Source organism: Aotus nancymaae, unplaced genomic scaffold (assembly GCF_030222135.1).
Source record: "Aotus nancymaae isolate 86718 unplaced genomic scaffold, 86718_ANA_hifiasm-v0.15.2.pri h1tg000057l, whole genome shotgun sequence".
Taxonomy (NCBI): domain Eukaryota; kingdom Metazoa; phylum Chordata; class Mammalia; order Primates; family Aotidae; genus Aotus; species Aotus nancymaae.
Genome location: NW_026988471.1, coordinates 23,032,877 through 23,049,720, shown reverse-complemented (window position 1 = coordinate 23,049,720; position 16,844 = coordinate 23,032,877). Strand labels below are relative to the sequence as shown.

The window sequence follows — 16,844 nt, the reverse complement described above, 5'->3', positions numbered from 1 at the left end:
CAAAGTGCTTTTTTGACACACTTTTTTTTTTACATTTTAATGTCTCTAAAATTAGAATGTGTGCTACAATTAGTGATGTCTTAGCACTGTGTCATAGTTTTATTAGCTTCTTTTACGTAAAATGATAGTATGTCTTATAGCCAGTGGAATCTTAGATTCTGTGAACTATGGTATTGAACTATACTAGAGATTAATGTAAAGTCACAATTGCTATTTTTTGAAAAAATGAACTTCTTTGTACCCTACATTTTGCATTTTAAAAGTCTCTTTTGGCCAGGCGTGGTGGCTCACACCTGTAATCCCGGCATTTTGGGAGGCTGAAGCAGGCACATCATGAGGTCAGGAGATCGAGACCATCCTGGCCAACATGGTGAAACCCCATCTCTACTAAAAATACAAAAATTAGCTGGGCTTGGTGGTGCATGCCTGTAACTCCCAGCTACTTGGGAGGCTGAGGCAGGAGAATCACTTGAACCCAGGAAGTGGAGGTTATAGTTAGCCAAGATCGTATAACTGCACTCCAGCCTGGCAACAGAGCTAGACTCTGTCGCAGAAAAAAGTTTCTTTTTGCTAAGCACAGTGACATGTACCTGTAGTCCCAGCTACTTGGGAGGCTGTGGCAGGAGGATTACTTGAGCCCAGAAGTCCAGCCTGGGCAACACAGTGACACCCACATCTGTATAATAAAAAGAAGTTACTTGTTTTCAACTGAACCAAAGTTGATGAAAAAGACATGTACCAAAACATTCACATCCTAAATGTTCATCAACAGGAGAATAGATAAATGATGATATAGTTACATAATGGAATACTTTAAAGAATACCAAATGAACTGCTCGTACATGCAGCAACATAAGTGAATTTCACAGATACTGTATTGAATGAAAGCAGCCCCAAAGGATCATACTATTAACCTATTTATATGAGACTGAAGAACAGGAAACCTAACTGATGATAGAAATCAGAATTATGTGGTTACTATATGGGGAAGGGGCCATGTGCAAACCTTCTGAGGAGCTGGAAACATTCTGCATCTTGATATGGGTGTTGAGTGTATGTGTGTATACCTGTTTAAAAATTCATTAGGCAGGCCAGGTGCAGTGGCTCACACCTGTAATTCCAACACTTTGGGAGGCTGAGGTGGGCAGATCATTTGAAGTCAGGAGTTTGAGACCAGCCTGGTCACCATGGTGAAACCCTGTCTCTACTAAAAATACAAAAATTAGCCAGGCATGGTGGTGGTCACCTGTAAACCCAGCTACTCGGGAGGCTGAAGAGGAGAATTGTTTGAGCCCAGGAGGCAGAAGTTGCAGTGAGCTGAGATCATGCCACTGCGTTCCAGCCTGGGTGACAGAGCAAGACTTGGTCTCAAAAAAAAAAAAAAAAAATTCATTAGGCAGCACACTCAAGATTAGTACACTTTGTATAACTACTGTAAATGTAACAGTATAAACGGGTGATTTTGCATTGGGATATGATGGGCAATGAATGGGGAGCCAACTAAGTTACAGTAGGGAAATTATCCCTAATGTAACTTAATTAGTATATGCCACATTGTACAAATGTCATGTATTGTGGTGTTTTTAGAGAATGTCATCATTATTCTGAGACCTACAAGGGTAAAGCTATATATCTGCAGGTAAATACAAGGTTTTCTATAAAAAGAATAGTTTCTGCTGGTGTCCTGAAGCTGAGCATGAGCCCCAGAAATATGAGGATGAGGCTAACCTGGACTTACATGTTTGTTTTGTTCAATGAATGTAGCAGTTAGTGGTCTATTTTTGTTTGTTTGTTTGTTTTTGAGACGGAGTCTTGCTCTGTCACCCAGGCTGGAGTGCAGTGGCGCGATCTTGGCTCACTGCAGCCTCTGCCTCCTGGGTTCCAGTAATTCTGTTGCTTCAGACTCCTGTTTAGCTGGGATTACAGGTGCACACCACCATGCCTGGATAATTTTTATATTTTTTTTAGTAGAGATGGGGTTTCGCCATGGTGGCCAGGCCAGTCTCGAATTCCTGACCTCAGGCGATCTGCTCACCTTGGTCTCTCAAAGTGCTGGAATTACAGGCATGAGCCACCATGCCCAGCCGGTGGTATGTTTTTTTCTTTTTTCCATCTAAGGGAAAATGTCTTCCAACTCTCTTATTTAGAAGAATCTTCCTTTTAACACAAAGACCTCCTCAAACCGAAATCTGAGGATTAATTAGTAGGGCGAGGCTGCGTGTTCTAGTATTTTTATGTGATTTCTGTTAAATGGCCAGATTAAAAGAATAGAATGGAAGTGTTTTAAAAGTTATATAGTATAAACGTTCAGCTGCGTATTACAATACATGGTTGCTTTGATTATCAGCGCCTGTGTTGAAAGCCTAGTGGGACAATAAATCTAGCTGCATTTGGCTGGCTTCTGTTGTAGTTGGAGCTGTTGCTGAGGAACTGTTGGCAGATGTAATCTCTTGTGTGAGAGTTGTTTTGGACAGGCCTCGACTCTGGCTGAACCCAGAATAGCACCTTACTCTTCTGGTACTCACAACTCAGTCACTTAGGAGTGGGAAGTGCTGCCCCTGCTGGGAGCACAAGAGGGCCCAGATCTTGGCCTCTAATACTCTGTGTGCCTGATGTCTTGTTCTTTCACATCAGCCACTTGTGTGTCTTATTATCTTGCCGAAAAGACATGGGAGAGCACTTGATTTCACTAATTCTAGATTTAAAATTCCTTGGGGCAGTGACTGTTTGATTACTACTGAATGCTTAGTACCTAGCACATGGTGAAAACATTTTGATGTTAAAAATTCCCAAGATACCCTAGTAGTATTGTTATTTTACAGATACAGCTATTTCAGTTTGCATAATTTCGAAAAGGCTAAAGAATTATTTTATGGTTTTCCCCACTTAATCAGGTTTTCAAGCTAGAAATGCCCTTCTTCAGTCAAATCTTTCTCAAACTCAACTAGCTACTATTTGGTAAGTTTGTCCCTTAATTACATTTAATTAATTTATGCATTAATTAAACTATATTTCCCCTATTATAAGAAAGATACATTTCATTTCTGTGAAAGTGTGTGACTCAAAGACGCTCTCTAAAAGCAGTCATTTGAAAGTTAATATTAAGCTTGGATGCAAATGCAGTTGTGCAAGATGTTATTGTACACCAAATTTATAAAAAATATTTTCTTCAACAATAGATTAATCTTGGCATACTATAACTTTTAACTTTGTAAACCTTGTAATTTTTAAAAAATTTTTGAGTCTTGTAATAACACTTAGCTTAAAACACAAATACATTGTACAGAAAGATATTCTATTCTTTAAGCTCTTTTATTTTTAAAAGTTATTTATTTTTACTTTTTAAACTTTTTGTTAAAAACTGAGACACAAACACACCCATTAGCTTAGGCCTACACAGGGTCAATATCATCAATATCACTATCTTCTACCTCTACATCTTGTCTCACTGGAAGGTGTTCAGGGGTAAGAACACGCATGGAGCCATTGCTTCCTATGATAGCAATGCCTTCTTCTGGAATTTCTCCTGACAGACCTGCCTGAGGCTGCCTTACAGTTAACTTTTTGCTCCTAAGTAGAAGGAGTATACTCTAAAGTAACAATAAAAAGTATAGTATATAGTAAATAATCCAGTAACATATTAATAGATTTATTGTTGTATTGTTTATTGTTATTGAGTGTTATGTACTGTACATAATTGTATATCGTGTGCTTTTCTACAACTGGCAGTGTAGTATGTTTGTTCACACTAGCATCACCACAAATACATAGGTAATGCATTACATTATGCCAGCTACAGTGTCCTTAGGTGACAGGAATTTTTCAGCTCCATTATAATCTTGTGGGACCACCATTATAAATGCAGTCCATTGTTGACTGATACGTCATTATGCAGTTCATGACTGTATTTTACAAGAAAAAAACTACTGTTTTCTTTTATGTAATCCCTTCTATGGAGAATCAGAGAATATCTCATTTTTAGTATGTAGGTAATTGTGATTGGTAGGTGAATTAACTGTGGAGTAAGATACTTTCTCAGAAGGGGTAGTTAGTTCCCTTTCTTTTCAGAGTTTCTGCCCTCTCTGTTATGTCACGAAAATTAAGGGTAAAAATTAACTCACTGTTGAATGTACGTAATTACATATGTACATATTTACTGTGTACGTATTTGCTATGTACATTCAATAGTGAGTTATGTAAATGTACATATTTACATTTCACTAAAATGAGTGTACCCAGCAGTTTTACTATCATTATTTTAAAAATAAAAAATTGAACTTTTGAGGCAATATTTTGCTCCAAATAGGCTTTATTTCTAAGTTGCGAATTTTAACATTTACTTTAGGACTCTAGCTGACATTGATGGTGATGGACAGCTAAAAGCAGAAGAGTTTATCCTTGCAATGCACCTCACTGACATGGCCAAAGCTGGACAGCCATTACCACTGACTTTACCTCCTGAGCTTGTCCCTCCGTCTTTCAGGCAAGTGTTCCTGGAGGTGGGGAGCTATAGTTTTGATAACTTGGCAGATGCGATTTAGAAGAGAGTTAAATATTTGCACTGCCATTGATTTTAGTATTCAATGAGTTATACTGGAAAGGAGTACATATTAGAAGTAGGTGTGGGCCAGGCATGGCAGCTTACACCTGTAATCATAACACTTTGGGAGGCTGAGGTGGGAGGATCACATGAGGCCAGGAGTTCAGGACCATCCTGGACAACATAGTGAGACCCTGTCTCAACAAAAATACTCTGTGCCTGTAGTCCTAGCTACTTGGGAAGCTGGGACAGGAGGATCACTAGACCACAGGAGTTTGAGGCTGCAGTGAATTGTGATTATGCCACAGTACTCTATCCTGGGGAGCAGAGCAAGATTCTCTTAAAAAAAAAAAAAAAATTGGGTGTGTTTTCATCACGTTACACGTAAGGAAGCTATTGACTAAAGAGATAAAGAAAAACTTGCCCAAGAACAAAAATTAGCTGAACCATGATTTGAATCCAGATTTCTCTGTCTTGACCATCCATATCCTGCTATATATTGTAACAACATACCAAACTGTTTTAAATATCTTTAAACTATATTTTCAGTATCAAATTGCTTTAATCACTGGTAGTCTGTATAATCTAGTCTGAAAATGTCCAGACTACATGATGCTAACTTTGTTGTTTGATTTTTTTTAGAGGAGGAAAGCAAATTGATTCCATTAATGGAACTCTGCCTTCATATCAGAAAATGCAAGAAGAGGAACCTCAGAAGAAATTACCAGGTGTCACTGAGTGTCAAAGTTGTATATTTATACTATGTTCTTTTAAATTCTACCCATAAATGTAACTGAATATTTAGAATTTTTATGTTTTTAATATTTTATGTGCTATATGAGAAAAAACTGTTTGATAGATGGGATGGATTTTGATACTGATAAAATTAAGATGGTCAAAATTAGAAGAGTTTGAAGGTAGAAGAGACAATATATGTATTTGACAGGGTTGTAGACATCTGAGTTAAAGTATTTCTCCTACTGTAGGCTGAGTTATTAGAGCAAACTTTGTAATGGAATCTTTACCTTTAAAAAAAGTTTAAATATTGGTTGAAAGAATACATTTGTAGCTGTTCTAATATATTAGAAAGTTAATGACATCAAACCAAATGTATAACCACACAGCTTTGATTGTCCTTGAAGAAAACTGAGGAAAAAAGTTGAAAAAGTTTTTTTCTTTTTCTTTTTTTTTTTTGAGATAGAGTTTCACTCTCGTTACCTAGGCTGGAGTGCAATGGCGCGATCTCAGCTCACTGCAACCTCTCCCTCCCGGGTTCAAGTGACTCTCTTATCTCAGCCTCCTGAGTAGCTGGAATTACAGGTGCCCACCACTGCGCCTGGCTAATTTTTGATATTTTTAGCAAAGATGGGGTTTCACCATGTTGGCCAGGCTGGTCTCGAGCTCCTGACCTTGTGATCTGCCCACCTCAGCCTCTCAAAGTGCTGGGATTACAGGCGTGAGCCACCGCTCCTGGCCGAAAAAGTATTTTTATTGGCAAGTTTATGAAAATTATTTCTCTTGAATGGATTCAAACCTAAAAATTTGTTTTTCTAAAAATGAATATCCTTGAAGAGAGTAGACATTTTTCCATTTATTATTTGAGTTAAAATTATCCTTAGGAGAAGTATTCAAATACTAATAGCACTCAAACAATCAGAAGGCATGAGTATGTTGAAACTAGAGTACAGGTTCTGTAGGCTCTTAATGTGTGCGGATGCTGATGGCATACCTTGTTCAGTTACTTTTGAGGACAAGCGGAAAGCCAACTATGAGCGAGGGAACATGGAGCTGGAGAAGCGACGCCAAGCTTTGATGGAGCAGCAGCAGAGGGAGGCAGAACGTAAAGCCCAGAAAGAAAAGGAAGAGTGGGAACGGAAACAGAGAGAATTACAAGAACAAGAATGGAAGAAACAACTTGAATTAGAAAAACGCTTGGAGAAGCAGCGGGAATTGGAGAGACAACGAGAGGAAGAAAGGAGAAAAGAGATAGAAAGACGAGAGGTTATTTTTAATTTTTTTTACTTCTTAAAATCATTACATTTAATCAGTGACTGTATTTCATTTGATAAAAAAATTTTTTGAATTTTTTTTTTGCCTTTTGCTCTGCATCATTTCATTCTTATCCTATACAAATTTGATTCTTCCTTCCCTTGAGGAGGGAAAGAGGGTTCTTGCATATAAGGAGTTTTTAGAACTGGTAAGTGGTAATGAAAGCATCCTCTGCAGGTGAGATCTCAATCAAAGGAGGATTGACTACAGAGCTAAGTTGAGTGAGGAGCTAAGGTTAGTTAGCCAGCTGAGCAAGTCATTAGATGAAAGCAAGTTTAGGATCCAGATTAAGAGTCCAAGGAATTGGAGAGACAGAAAGATGAGAGTGGGGCGTTGAAGGTCTCTCTAGAGTGGAATCAAGAGGATGGGCTTGCACAGGTCTTTGGGATAGTGTTGCTGGAGAAGAAGGGTCCCTAGGAGGACTGGCTGTGTTTTAAAGGGCCAGGGATGGAGCACAGTAAGTTATTGTGCACTGAAATAATGTAAATAGATTTTTTTTCCCCCGGATGTCAGAATAGAGGGGTAATTATTCCTGTTAATATTTGTATTTATGAAGTCATACTTTAACTTATTAAGAAAAAAATGGCTCTAACAAAAGGATGGTCTTCCAACCTTGGTAACATGGAGAAGCCCCATCTCTACAAAAAAAATACAAAAATTAGCCAGATGTGGTGGCTTGTGCCTGTAATCCCAACTACTTGGGGGGCTGAGGCGGGAGAATCGCTTGAGCCCAGGTCGCAGAGGTTGCAGTGAGCCAAGATGATGCCACTGCACTACAGTCTGGGTGACAGAGTGAGACGCTGTCTGGAAAAAAAAAAGGTATGATCAGAAAAATCCAGTAGATGAAGCCACATTTTTGAAAGTCTTTAGGCCCATTAATAAAACTAGATTTGCCTAGCTACCGTTAGGCACTATGGCCACTAAGTGCTAATCTCTGCCTAACTTTTATCTTTGCCTTCCCAGTTTTTTAATCATGCAAAATTTTTAGTTTAAAAGTTAACTTTGATTCCTTTTTTTCAGGCAGCAAAACAGGAACTTGAACGACAGCGTCGCTTAGAATGGGAGAGAATTCGACGACAGGAGCTTCTCAATCAAAAGAATAGAGAACAAGAAGAAATTGTCAGGTTAAACTCTAAAAAGAAGAGTCTTCATCTTGAGTTGGAAGCACTGGTATGGCTAAAGTTTTAAGTGAAATTTCTCTGAATGATGCTAGAGCTACCTGTTGAAAAATATGGGCTGGGTGTGGTGGCTTACACCTGTAATCCTAGCACTTTGGGAGGCCAAGGCAGGCAGATCAACTGAGGTCAGGAGTTTGAAATCAGCCTGGCCAACATGGTCAAACCCTGCCTCTACTAAAAAAAAAATGCAAAAAAATTATCCAGCCATGGCGGGTGATGGCAGGTACTTGTAATCCTAGCTGTTTGGGAGGCTAAGGCAGGAGAATCACTCGAACCCAGGAGGTGGAGGCTGCAGTGAGCCAAGATCACGCCACTGCACTCTAGCCTGAGTGACAGAGGAGACTCCATCTCAAAAAAAAAGAAAAAGAAAAATGTAATTGTGTTTTAAAATCTCTTGCGAATTAGTTATATCTTAATGTCATGAAACAGTCACATTTTCATATAAACAGCCTATACAATATAGTTTACTGAAAAAAAGATAATGACTTAAAATGCTGAGAATTATGTTGTAGCATCAGTTCAGATGCTGATGAACTGTGTACCCCTGGGCAAGACATTTCTCTGTGCCTCACTTTTCCCTTGTATGAAATAAAGAGTTGTGTTAGTTCAATGATTTTCAGTTTTCAGATTGGTCTCTGGAAGATGGTCTGAGGAGGACTAAGCAGAGGCAAGAGAGGGAAAGCTTGGGCAGCAGAGCAGTGATCTTCTCTCCCCAGCTCTTGCCACACTTCACAACAGAGAAGCTTGACATTTATGTGCTTTAGTTTTCTTGGGGTTTCACTCAAGATTTGCTTGGGAAAAAAAGGATTCTACTATTAAAAAGACAACTGATTTAAAACTGCTGACCTAAATGATCTCTTACAATTCTAGTTCTGCAGGATTATAGTTCTTAGCTAGTACTGGCCACTAAGCAGTTTTTACACATCAGATGTTAGAGGGTCAAGTTGTTAAAAGACTTTGTTTGAAATACATGGTGAGAAGATATAAAAGATCTGGCACTATTCTGCCACAACCCTAGAATCCCATGAGCCTAACCTGATCATATACTAGGGTTTTGCAAAAATGCCTGCCTAGTCATGTAGTAGAGCCAGATTTAGATCTTGTGTGATTATAGTCTAACATTTTATTTGGTTGATGACTTACTTTAAAAATGTGTTTAAGACCTTAGACTGAGTGCATTTATCTCTGGTGTCTTTTGTGTTCAGATTTTCACCTCTTATAAGGACACCAGTTAGATTGGATTAGGGTCCACCCATATGACTTTGTTTAACCTTAATATCTCTTTAAAGATCCTGTCTCCAAACATCATCACATTCTGAGGTACTGGGGCTTAGGACTTTATGAATTTTGGGGTACACAGTTTAGCCCATAACCCCCCATGTCACCCTTCTTCTTAGGTCCCATTGAGAATCTCTGCTTTTTTGTTTGATTTCTTTGCAGAAGAAGAGGAAAAAAGGAGAATGATACTAGTATAGAACAGAACTGTTTCCAAAACGTTCCTCCTGGGCACTGTTTAATTAGAGGAAATTAGATGGCAATATTTAGAGTAGAAATAGAAGCTCAGAGAAGGTAATACTAGGTATCACATGCAAATATTTATTCCTCCTCATTATTCTTTGAGAGTGTCTCTGATATTGTTAATTAATATTGTCTAATTAATGCTGAATTCAGAAAAAAATTCAATGTGGTATGTTTCTGCTTTCCCATACTAACATATGGGCTCTTGCACTCTGAGAATGATGTGTTTCCTGCTAATAACTTGAGTTAAAAGACACAACTCTGAAACACATTCCACCTGGTTTTAGGCATGTATTTCAGACTGACTGAATGGTAACTAAGATTTTAAAATTTAGCTAAAAATATTATTCTCCTTATAGAAACATTTCCTATTAGCATTTTATGTTACTGTGTATTTATATGATCTTCCTATAGAATGGCAAACATCAGCAGATCTCAGGCAGACTTCAGGATGTCCGACTCAAAAAGCAAACTCAAAAGACTGAGCTAGAAGTTCTGGATAAGCAGTGTGACCTGGAAGTTACGGAAATCAAGCAACTTCTACAGGAACTTCAGGTAAGTCTTTCGCTGCTAAATTCTTCTCAAACATGTGCAATTAACAGTTCTTCTAATAGAGTTTCATTTTGGGGGTCAGGAACCGTTGAGTCTGTGATAGACCTGTGATCTAAGTACACACAATCGTGTATCAACATCAGGAAGTCCATAGACCTGCTAAAACTCTGCTAGACATCTGGTTAAGTTTTGCTTAATATATATATGTAAGTAGACATTTATTATTCTGAGTTTTAACTCTTTAAGAATGTTTATGCATTTCTTAGTTCATTACTTCTGCTATAACAAAAGACCTTAGACTGAGTAATTTACAAACAGAAATTTATTACTCATAGTTCTAGAGACTGAGAAGTCCAAGATCAAGGTGCTAGCAGATTCAGTGTCTAATGAGGGCTTGCCATCTCCTTTAAAACTAGTACCTTCTTGCTGTGTCTTTACATGCAGAAAGGGTAAGGCAGTCCTTTCAACTTCTTTTCTAAGGACGGTCTTCCCATTCATGAGTGTGGAGCCTCCTAAAGCCCCGCTTCTTAATAGTATTGCATTGGGAGTTAGGTTCCAACATATGAATGTTGGAGAGACACCAACATTCAGCCCATAACATATATTAAAATAAAGTTATTGTTACTTTTAGGAAAATTTGACTTAAAGTTATTCTTTTTAAAATTATGATGAGAACTTGAATATGTCTCTTGGGGTCCTGGTAATTTTCTTCTTTGCTTGTACAGTAGGATCTGCTTCAATAATTATTATTTGCAGAACAGGGCTGTGGAAGCATTCTGCATCTCTAGAGTTCTCTTACCCAGTTTCTCTTACTGCATCGACTGGCAATTAATCAGTCATTTTGCGTTGTTACAGCAGAGATAAACAAAAGCCAAAAACATTTTATATTTGATTCAAACTTACTTTTCTAGTTTTTAGTCCCTCTTTTTTTTTTTTTCTCTGTCGCCCAGGCTGGAGTGCAGTGGCATGATCTTGGTTCATTGCAACTTCTGCCTCCCAGGCTCAAGTGATTCTCCTGCCTCACTCTCCTGAGTAGCTGAGATTACAGGCACCCACCACCACGGGCCTGGCTAATTTTTTGTATTTTTAGTCACCATGTTGACGGCTGGTCTCGAACTTCTGACCTCAAGTGATCCATCCATCTCGGCCTCCCAAAGTGCTGAGATTACAGATGTGAGCCACTGCGCCCAGCTTTTAGTCCCTCTTTGATATACACATATTGATCCTGGAGTGTCATGGCATGCTTACACACACCATCTAGTGCAGGTCCGCTGTCATTCATCAGTAAGCTGAAAATTGTAAGCTTCTAGACACACTCCATTTACAAAGGCCTTCTTCACTACCTTTTAATTTCAGCCAGTCACTCAAAATTGATTTTGGCTCAGATATTTCTTTTTAAAATCATGCATAATTCCATCCTAGTTGATTCTAAGTTGTAAGCAGTTTATGGCTATGTATTACTTATATCATAAGTTTCAAAGATGAGTAAATCCTGTTTTGAAGTTTTCAAAAAAATTCTTGGACAATATTATAACATTTTAATCAGGTACTGTTTTTTCTTTTTATAAGGAATATCAGAATAAGCTTATCTATCTGGTACCTGAGAAGCAATTATTAAATGAAAGAATTAAAAACATGCAGTTCAGTAACACACCTGGTAAGTCTTTAAGGTTTGTCTGATTACTTTTATTCTTTTCTAAATGACTGTATCAGTCACATTGTTACATTTTTAAAGTTAAAAAAAGTATTCTGTTATAAATAACACCTTTTGCCTGTAAGTTTAAAATTTCAAAATAATGTGAAAAATATTATCCCATATGTTAGGGCATTTTTTTTTTTTTTTGAGATGGAATTTGCTCTTGTTGCCCAGGCTAGAATGCAATGATGTGATCTTGGCTCACCACAACCTTGGCCTTCCAGGTTCAAGCGATTTTCCTGCCTCAGCCTCCAGAGCAGCTGGGATTACAGGGATGTGCCACCATGCCCAGCTAATTTTGTATTTTTAGTAGAGATGGGGTTTCTCCATGTTGGTTAGGCTGGTACTCCCAACCTCAGATGATCCACCTGCCGCAGCCTCCCAAAGTGCTGGGATTACAGGCGTGAGCCCCCATGCCTGACCGGATGTTAGAGCATTTTTAGGGATAAAAAGTAGATAAAAATAAAATAATGATTGTGGTATGACTTCATATCTTGATAATATTTTTATTTATATAACTGAAATATCAATCAAATAAAATGTTAAACTATAAGGTCTAAATTTGGCTCTAACACAGGACTACATGTATATTTTGAAAAGTTCTACACTGATTTTAAAGAACTGTTCAGGAGGAGGCTTTATACTCTGGGGCTGCACCTGGGATTCTAGGGTGTTAGCATGCAGCAGTCATAGGCTTTAACAGGATGATGTGCCCTACCCAGACCTTTACATTCTCTAACTCTGTGCTTCATACAAAGAATTTTACCATCTTGGCCCTCTGACACCTGTGGAACAAAACATTCCAAGATAATTTACGGGATTGTAACTTTTTTTTTTTTTTTTTTTGCTCAGGTCTCAGAGAAAAAATCAAATTTGGTATTTAAACAATGTATTATTAGTGATATACACTGTTTTGAATAAAGAAGAAATATGCAGTTACAACACTTTGCTGATAGACATGAAAAATTCCTGAATATGCTGGGCACAGTGGCTCTTGCCTGTAATCCCAGGACTTTAGGATGCTGAGGTGGGCAGATCACTTGAAGTCAGGAGTTTGAGACCAGCTTGGCTAACATGGTGAAACCCCATCACTACTAAAAATACAAAGTAGCTGTGGTCCCAGCTACTCGGGAGGCTAAAGGCATGAGAATCACTTGAACATGGGAGGCGGAGGTTGCAGTGAGCCGAGATGGTGCCACTGCGTTTCAGCCTGGGCAATAGAGTGAGACTGTCTCAAAAAAAAAAAAAAAAAAAAAAGATTCCTGAATAACTAGAGACATTTATGTTCCTAAGTGAACTAGCTTAATATTATACTTTACTATATACATCAATACTATGTCAATTCTCTTCTAACTCATATATTCAGTTCTTTTTTGGGTTTTTTTTAGATGAAACCCTGCAAGATAACTGACAAATTCACCTAGAAAATAAATTGTACAAGATTAGGCAAAATTTAGAAAAACTTTGGTAGAGGGGAGGAGACTAACGCTATCAGGTATCAAAACATAGGGTATGAAAGAGTGCCTAAAATAGTATGTTATTGATCAGAAATAGAAAAATAGAACAATGGAATTGAATAGAGTCTAGAAAATAGCCCATGCATATATGGCAACTTAGGATAAGATCAAATTGGCCCTTAACATCAGTGGGGAAAGGATGGGCTTTCAGTAAGTGATTTGGGGGACAGTTGATTATTTGAATGAGTTGCAGGGGAGCTTTTTACCACTCTGTATGTACAGAACTAAATTCTGGGTAAATTAGGAGGCTAAACATAAAAACAACTTAAGAAAAAATATTTTAAAACAGGAAAATATTTTTGTAATCTTGGTATGAGGAAAGTCTCTTTCAACAATATATAGAGTCATGAAGAAAAATATTTACAGATTTGATGTTTTAAAAATGAAAATGCCATAATGAAAGACAGCATAAACACTAAAAAATTTGAGATACATGTAATACGAGAATTTAGAACTTCAGGCGGGGCGCAGTGGCTCACGCCTGTAATCCCAGCACTTTGAGAGGCTGGAGGGGAGGATCACAAGGTGAAGAGATTGAGACCATTCTGGCCAACATGGTGAAACCTCATCTCTACTAAAAATAGAAAAATTAGCTGGGAGTGGTGGCGAGCACCTGTAGTCCCAGCTGCTCGGGAGGCAGGAGCTTGAACTCCTGCCTTGAACCCAGGAGGCAGAGATTGCAGTGAGCCAAGATCGTGCCACTGTACTTCAGCCTGAAGACAGAGTAAGACTCCATCTCAAAAAAAAAAAAAACAAAAATAGTAAGAATTTAGAGCTTCTACAAATCAAAAAATTAAGACAGCCAAATAGAAAAATAAAGGCAAAGGATAAGACTTGACAATGCAAGACTATGGCCAGAAACTTAAATAGAAGTTTCTTTGACTTCACTAGTTATCAAGAAAATACAAATTAAAATAACAATTAGGTTTCTTTTTTGCCAATTAGCAAAAATGAAAAAAGATTGATAATATCCAGTATAGATGAGGGTTTACAGAAACAGGTACTGTTGGTTTCATAAGTTGCTGCAGCTTTTTGGAATAGTAGTTTGGCAATTTCTGTCAAAATTTAAAGTGTGCATTAACAGAATTAAAGATAAAAATCTAAGAACCACATGATCATCTCAATAAATAACGAGTATTTGGCAAAGTTTAACATCCTTTCATGATAAAAACTCTCAAAAAATAGATATAGAAGGAAATTTCTTCAACGTAATAAAGGCAGCTTATGAAAAGCTCACAGCTATCATAATCAATGGGAAACTGAAGGCTTTTCATCTAACTTAGGGTGTCCAATCTTTTGGCTTCCCTGGGTCACATTGGAAGAAGAGTTGGCTTGGGCCACACATAAAATTCACTAACACTGATGATAGCTGATGAGTGCTAAAACAAAAACAAAAACAAACAAAAACTCTCCTAATGTTTTTAAAAAGTTTATGAATTTGTGTTGGGCTACATTGAAAGCCATCCTGGGCTCCATGCAACCCGTGGCCTGCAGGTTGAATAAGCTTTTATCTAAGATCTGGTATGAGGTAGGGATATGCTCTTTCACCACTTCCGTTCAACGTAATACTGGAAGTACTAGCAAGACTACTCAGACAAGAAAAAGAAATAAAAGACATTCAAATTGTAAAAGAAATAGTAAAATTATCCCTGTTTGCAGATGACAGGATCCTATATGTTGAAAACCCTAAAGACTCCACAGTGAAACTTAGAACTAATAAATGAATTGAGTAAAGTTGTAGGATACAAAATTGACATACAAAAATAGTTGCATTCTTTTACACCAATAACGATCTATTCAAAAAAGAAATAAAAAATACAGTATCATTCATGACAGCATCAAAAATAATTAAATACTTAGGAATAAATTTGACCAAGGAAGGGAAAGATCTGTAACTGAAAACTATAAAACATTGATGGGAGAAATTGAAAAAGACATAAACAAATGGAAAGACAATCCATGTTCATGTATTGGAAGAATTAGTATTTAAAAAATATCTGTACTATCCAAAGCAATATACAGATTCAACACAATCCCTATCAAAATTCCAGTAGCATTTTCACAGAAGTAGAAAAAGCAATTCTAAAATGTATATGGAATTACACAAGACTCCAAATAGGTAATGCAATCTTGAGAAAGAAAAACAAAGTTGGATGCATCACACTGCCTGTTTGCAAATATTATAAAGCTATAGTAATCAGAACAGTATGTTACTGGCATAAAAACAGACATAGGGACAACATGGATGAACCTGCAGGATGTTACGTTAAGTGAAATAAGCCAGGCATAGAAAGACAAATACAGTATGATTTCATTTATTTGTAGAGTGTATATATATTCATAAAAGTAGAGAGTAGAAGGTGGCTACCAGAGCTGGTGGGGGAGAAAGGGATTACTGAGGTGTTGCTCAAAGGATACAACATTTCAGTTAGGAGGAATAAGTTCAAGAAATCTATTGTGCAACCTGGTGACTGTAGTTAATAACTGCATTATATTCTTGAAAGTTGCTCAATCTTGCATGTTCTTCACATGTACCCCAAAACCTAAAATACAATTTAAATAAATAAATTTTTTTTAAAAGTTACTAAGAGAATAGATTTTTAAGTGTTCTCACCACAAAAATGGCAAGTATGTGAGGAAGTGCATATGTTAATTAGCTTTTACAATGTATACATGTTTCAAAACAACATGCATGCTATATATACAGTTTTTTTGTTGATTCTAAAAGACATATAGACTTATGGAATTGAACAGAAAGCCCAGATGACATAATGCATATATGAAATGTATACATTTCACAATGTATACATATTTCAAAACAACATGCTTATATATACAATTTTTTATTTATCAATTACAAGACATACAGACTTATGAAATAGAGATCCCAGAAATAAACCCAAGTATATATGGTCAACTAATTTTTGACAAGAGCACCAAGAAGACACAATGGGGAAAGGATAGCCTCTTCAATAAATGGTATTGGGGAAACTGGATATCCACCTGCAAAAGAATGAAACTGGACTCTTATACCATACTCAAAAATCAACTCAGAACTTCTAGAAGAAAACATAGACAGAAGCTCCTTGACATTGGCCTTGGCAATGATTTTTTTGGATATTACACCAAAAGCTCAGGAAACAAAAATAAACAGGTGGGACTATATCAAACTAAAAAGCTTCTGCACAGTAAAGGAAACAATCAACAAGATGAAAAGGCAGTCTGTGGAATGGGAGAAAATATTTGTGAGCCATATATCTGATAAGTGGTTAATATCCAAAATATAAGGACTATATATAACTCAATACTGAAAAACAAAAAACCCAGTTTCAAAATGGGCAAAGGACCTGAGTAGACATTTCTCCAAAGAAGACGTAAAAATGTTAAATAAGTATTTTTAAAGATACTCAACATTATTAATCATCAGGGAAATGCAAGTCTAAACCACATTGAAATATTGTATTACCTTAGACCTGTTAGGATGGCTGTTATCAAAAAGATCAGAGATAGCGAGTGGTAGTGAGGATGTGGGGACAACGGAACCTGTGTACACTGCTGGAGGAATGTAAATCGTTATAGCTGTTAGGGAAAACAGTATGAAGGTTTCTAAAACAATTAAGATAGAACTCTTGTATGATCCAGCAATCTCACTTCTGGATATATATTCAAAGGAAACAAAATTATTAACTCAAAGAGATATTTGCACTCCCTTATGCTAAATGCAGTAAGTCAGTTACAGAAAGACAAATATTACATGACCTCAACATATAAAATCTAAAAAGTTGAACTCCTAT

At 37.1% G+C, this 16,844-nt stretch overlaps 1 protein-coding gene across 6 annotated transcripts in view; it reads left to right on the top strand.

Moving 5' to 3' along the window:
• The window catches only part of ITSN2 (intersectin 2), a 165,580-nt gene that overhangs the window by 56,908 nt on the left and 91,828 nt on the right, over nt 1–16,844 (top strand). For all 6 annotated transcript variants that reach the window (XM_021677056.2, XM_012453321.3, XM_012453320.3 and 3 more), the window contains exons 9-15: nt 2,895–2,958; nt 4,346–4,483; nt 5,183–5,268; nt 6,279–6,541; nt 7,610–7,759; nt 9,700–9,840; nt 11,407–11,494. In XM_021677056.2, coding sequence (XP_021532731.2) covers nt 2,895–2,958; nt 4,346–4,483; nt 5,183–5,268; nt 6,279–6,541; nt 7,610–7,759; nt 9,700–9,840; nt 11,407–11,494 — 930 coding nt within the window. The remainder of the gene's footprint in view (nt 1–2,894; nt 2,959–4,345; nt 4,484–5,182; nt 5,269–6,278; nt 6,542–7,609; nt 7,760–9,699; nt 9,841–11,406; nt 11,495–16,844) is intronic.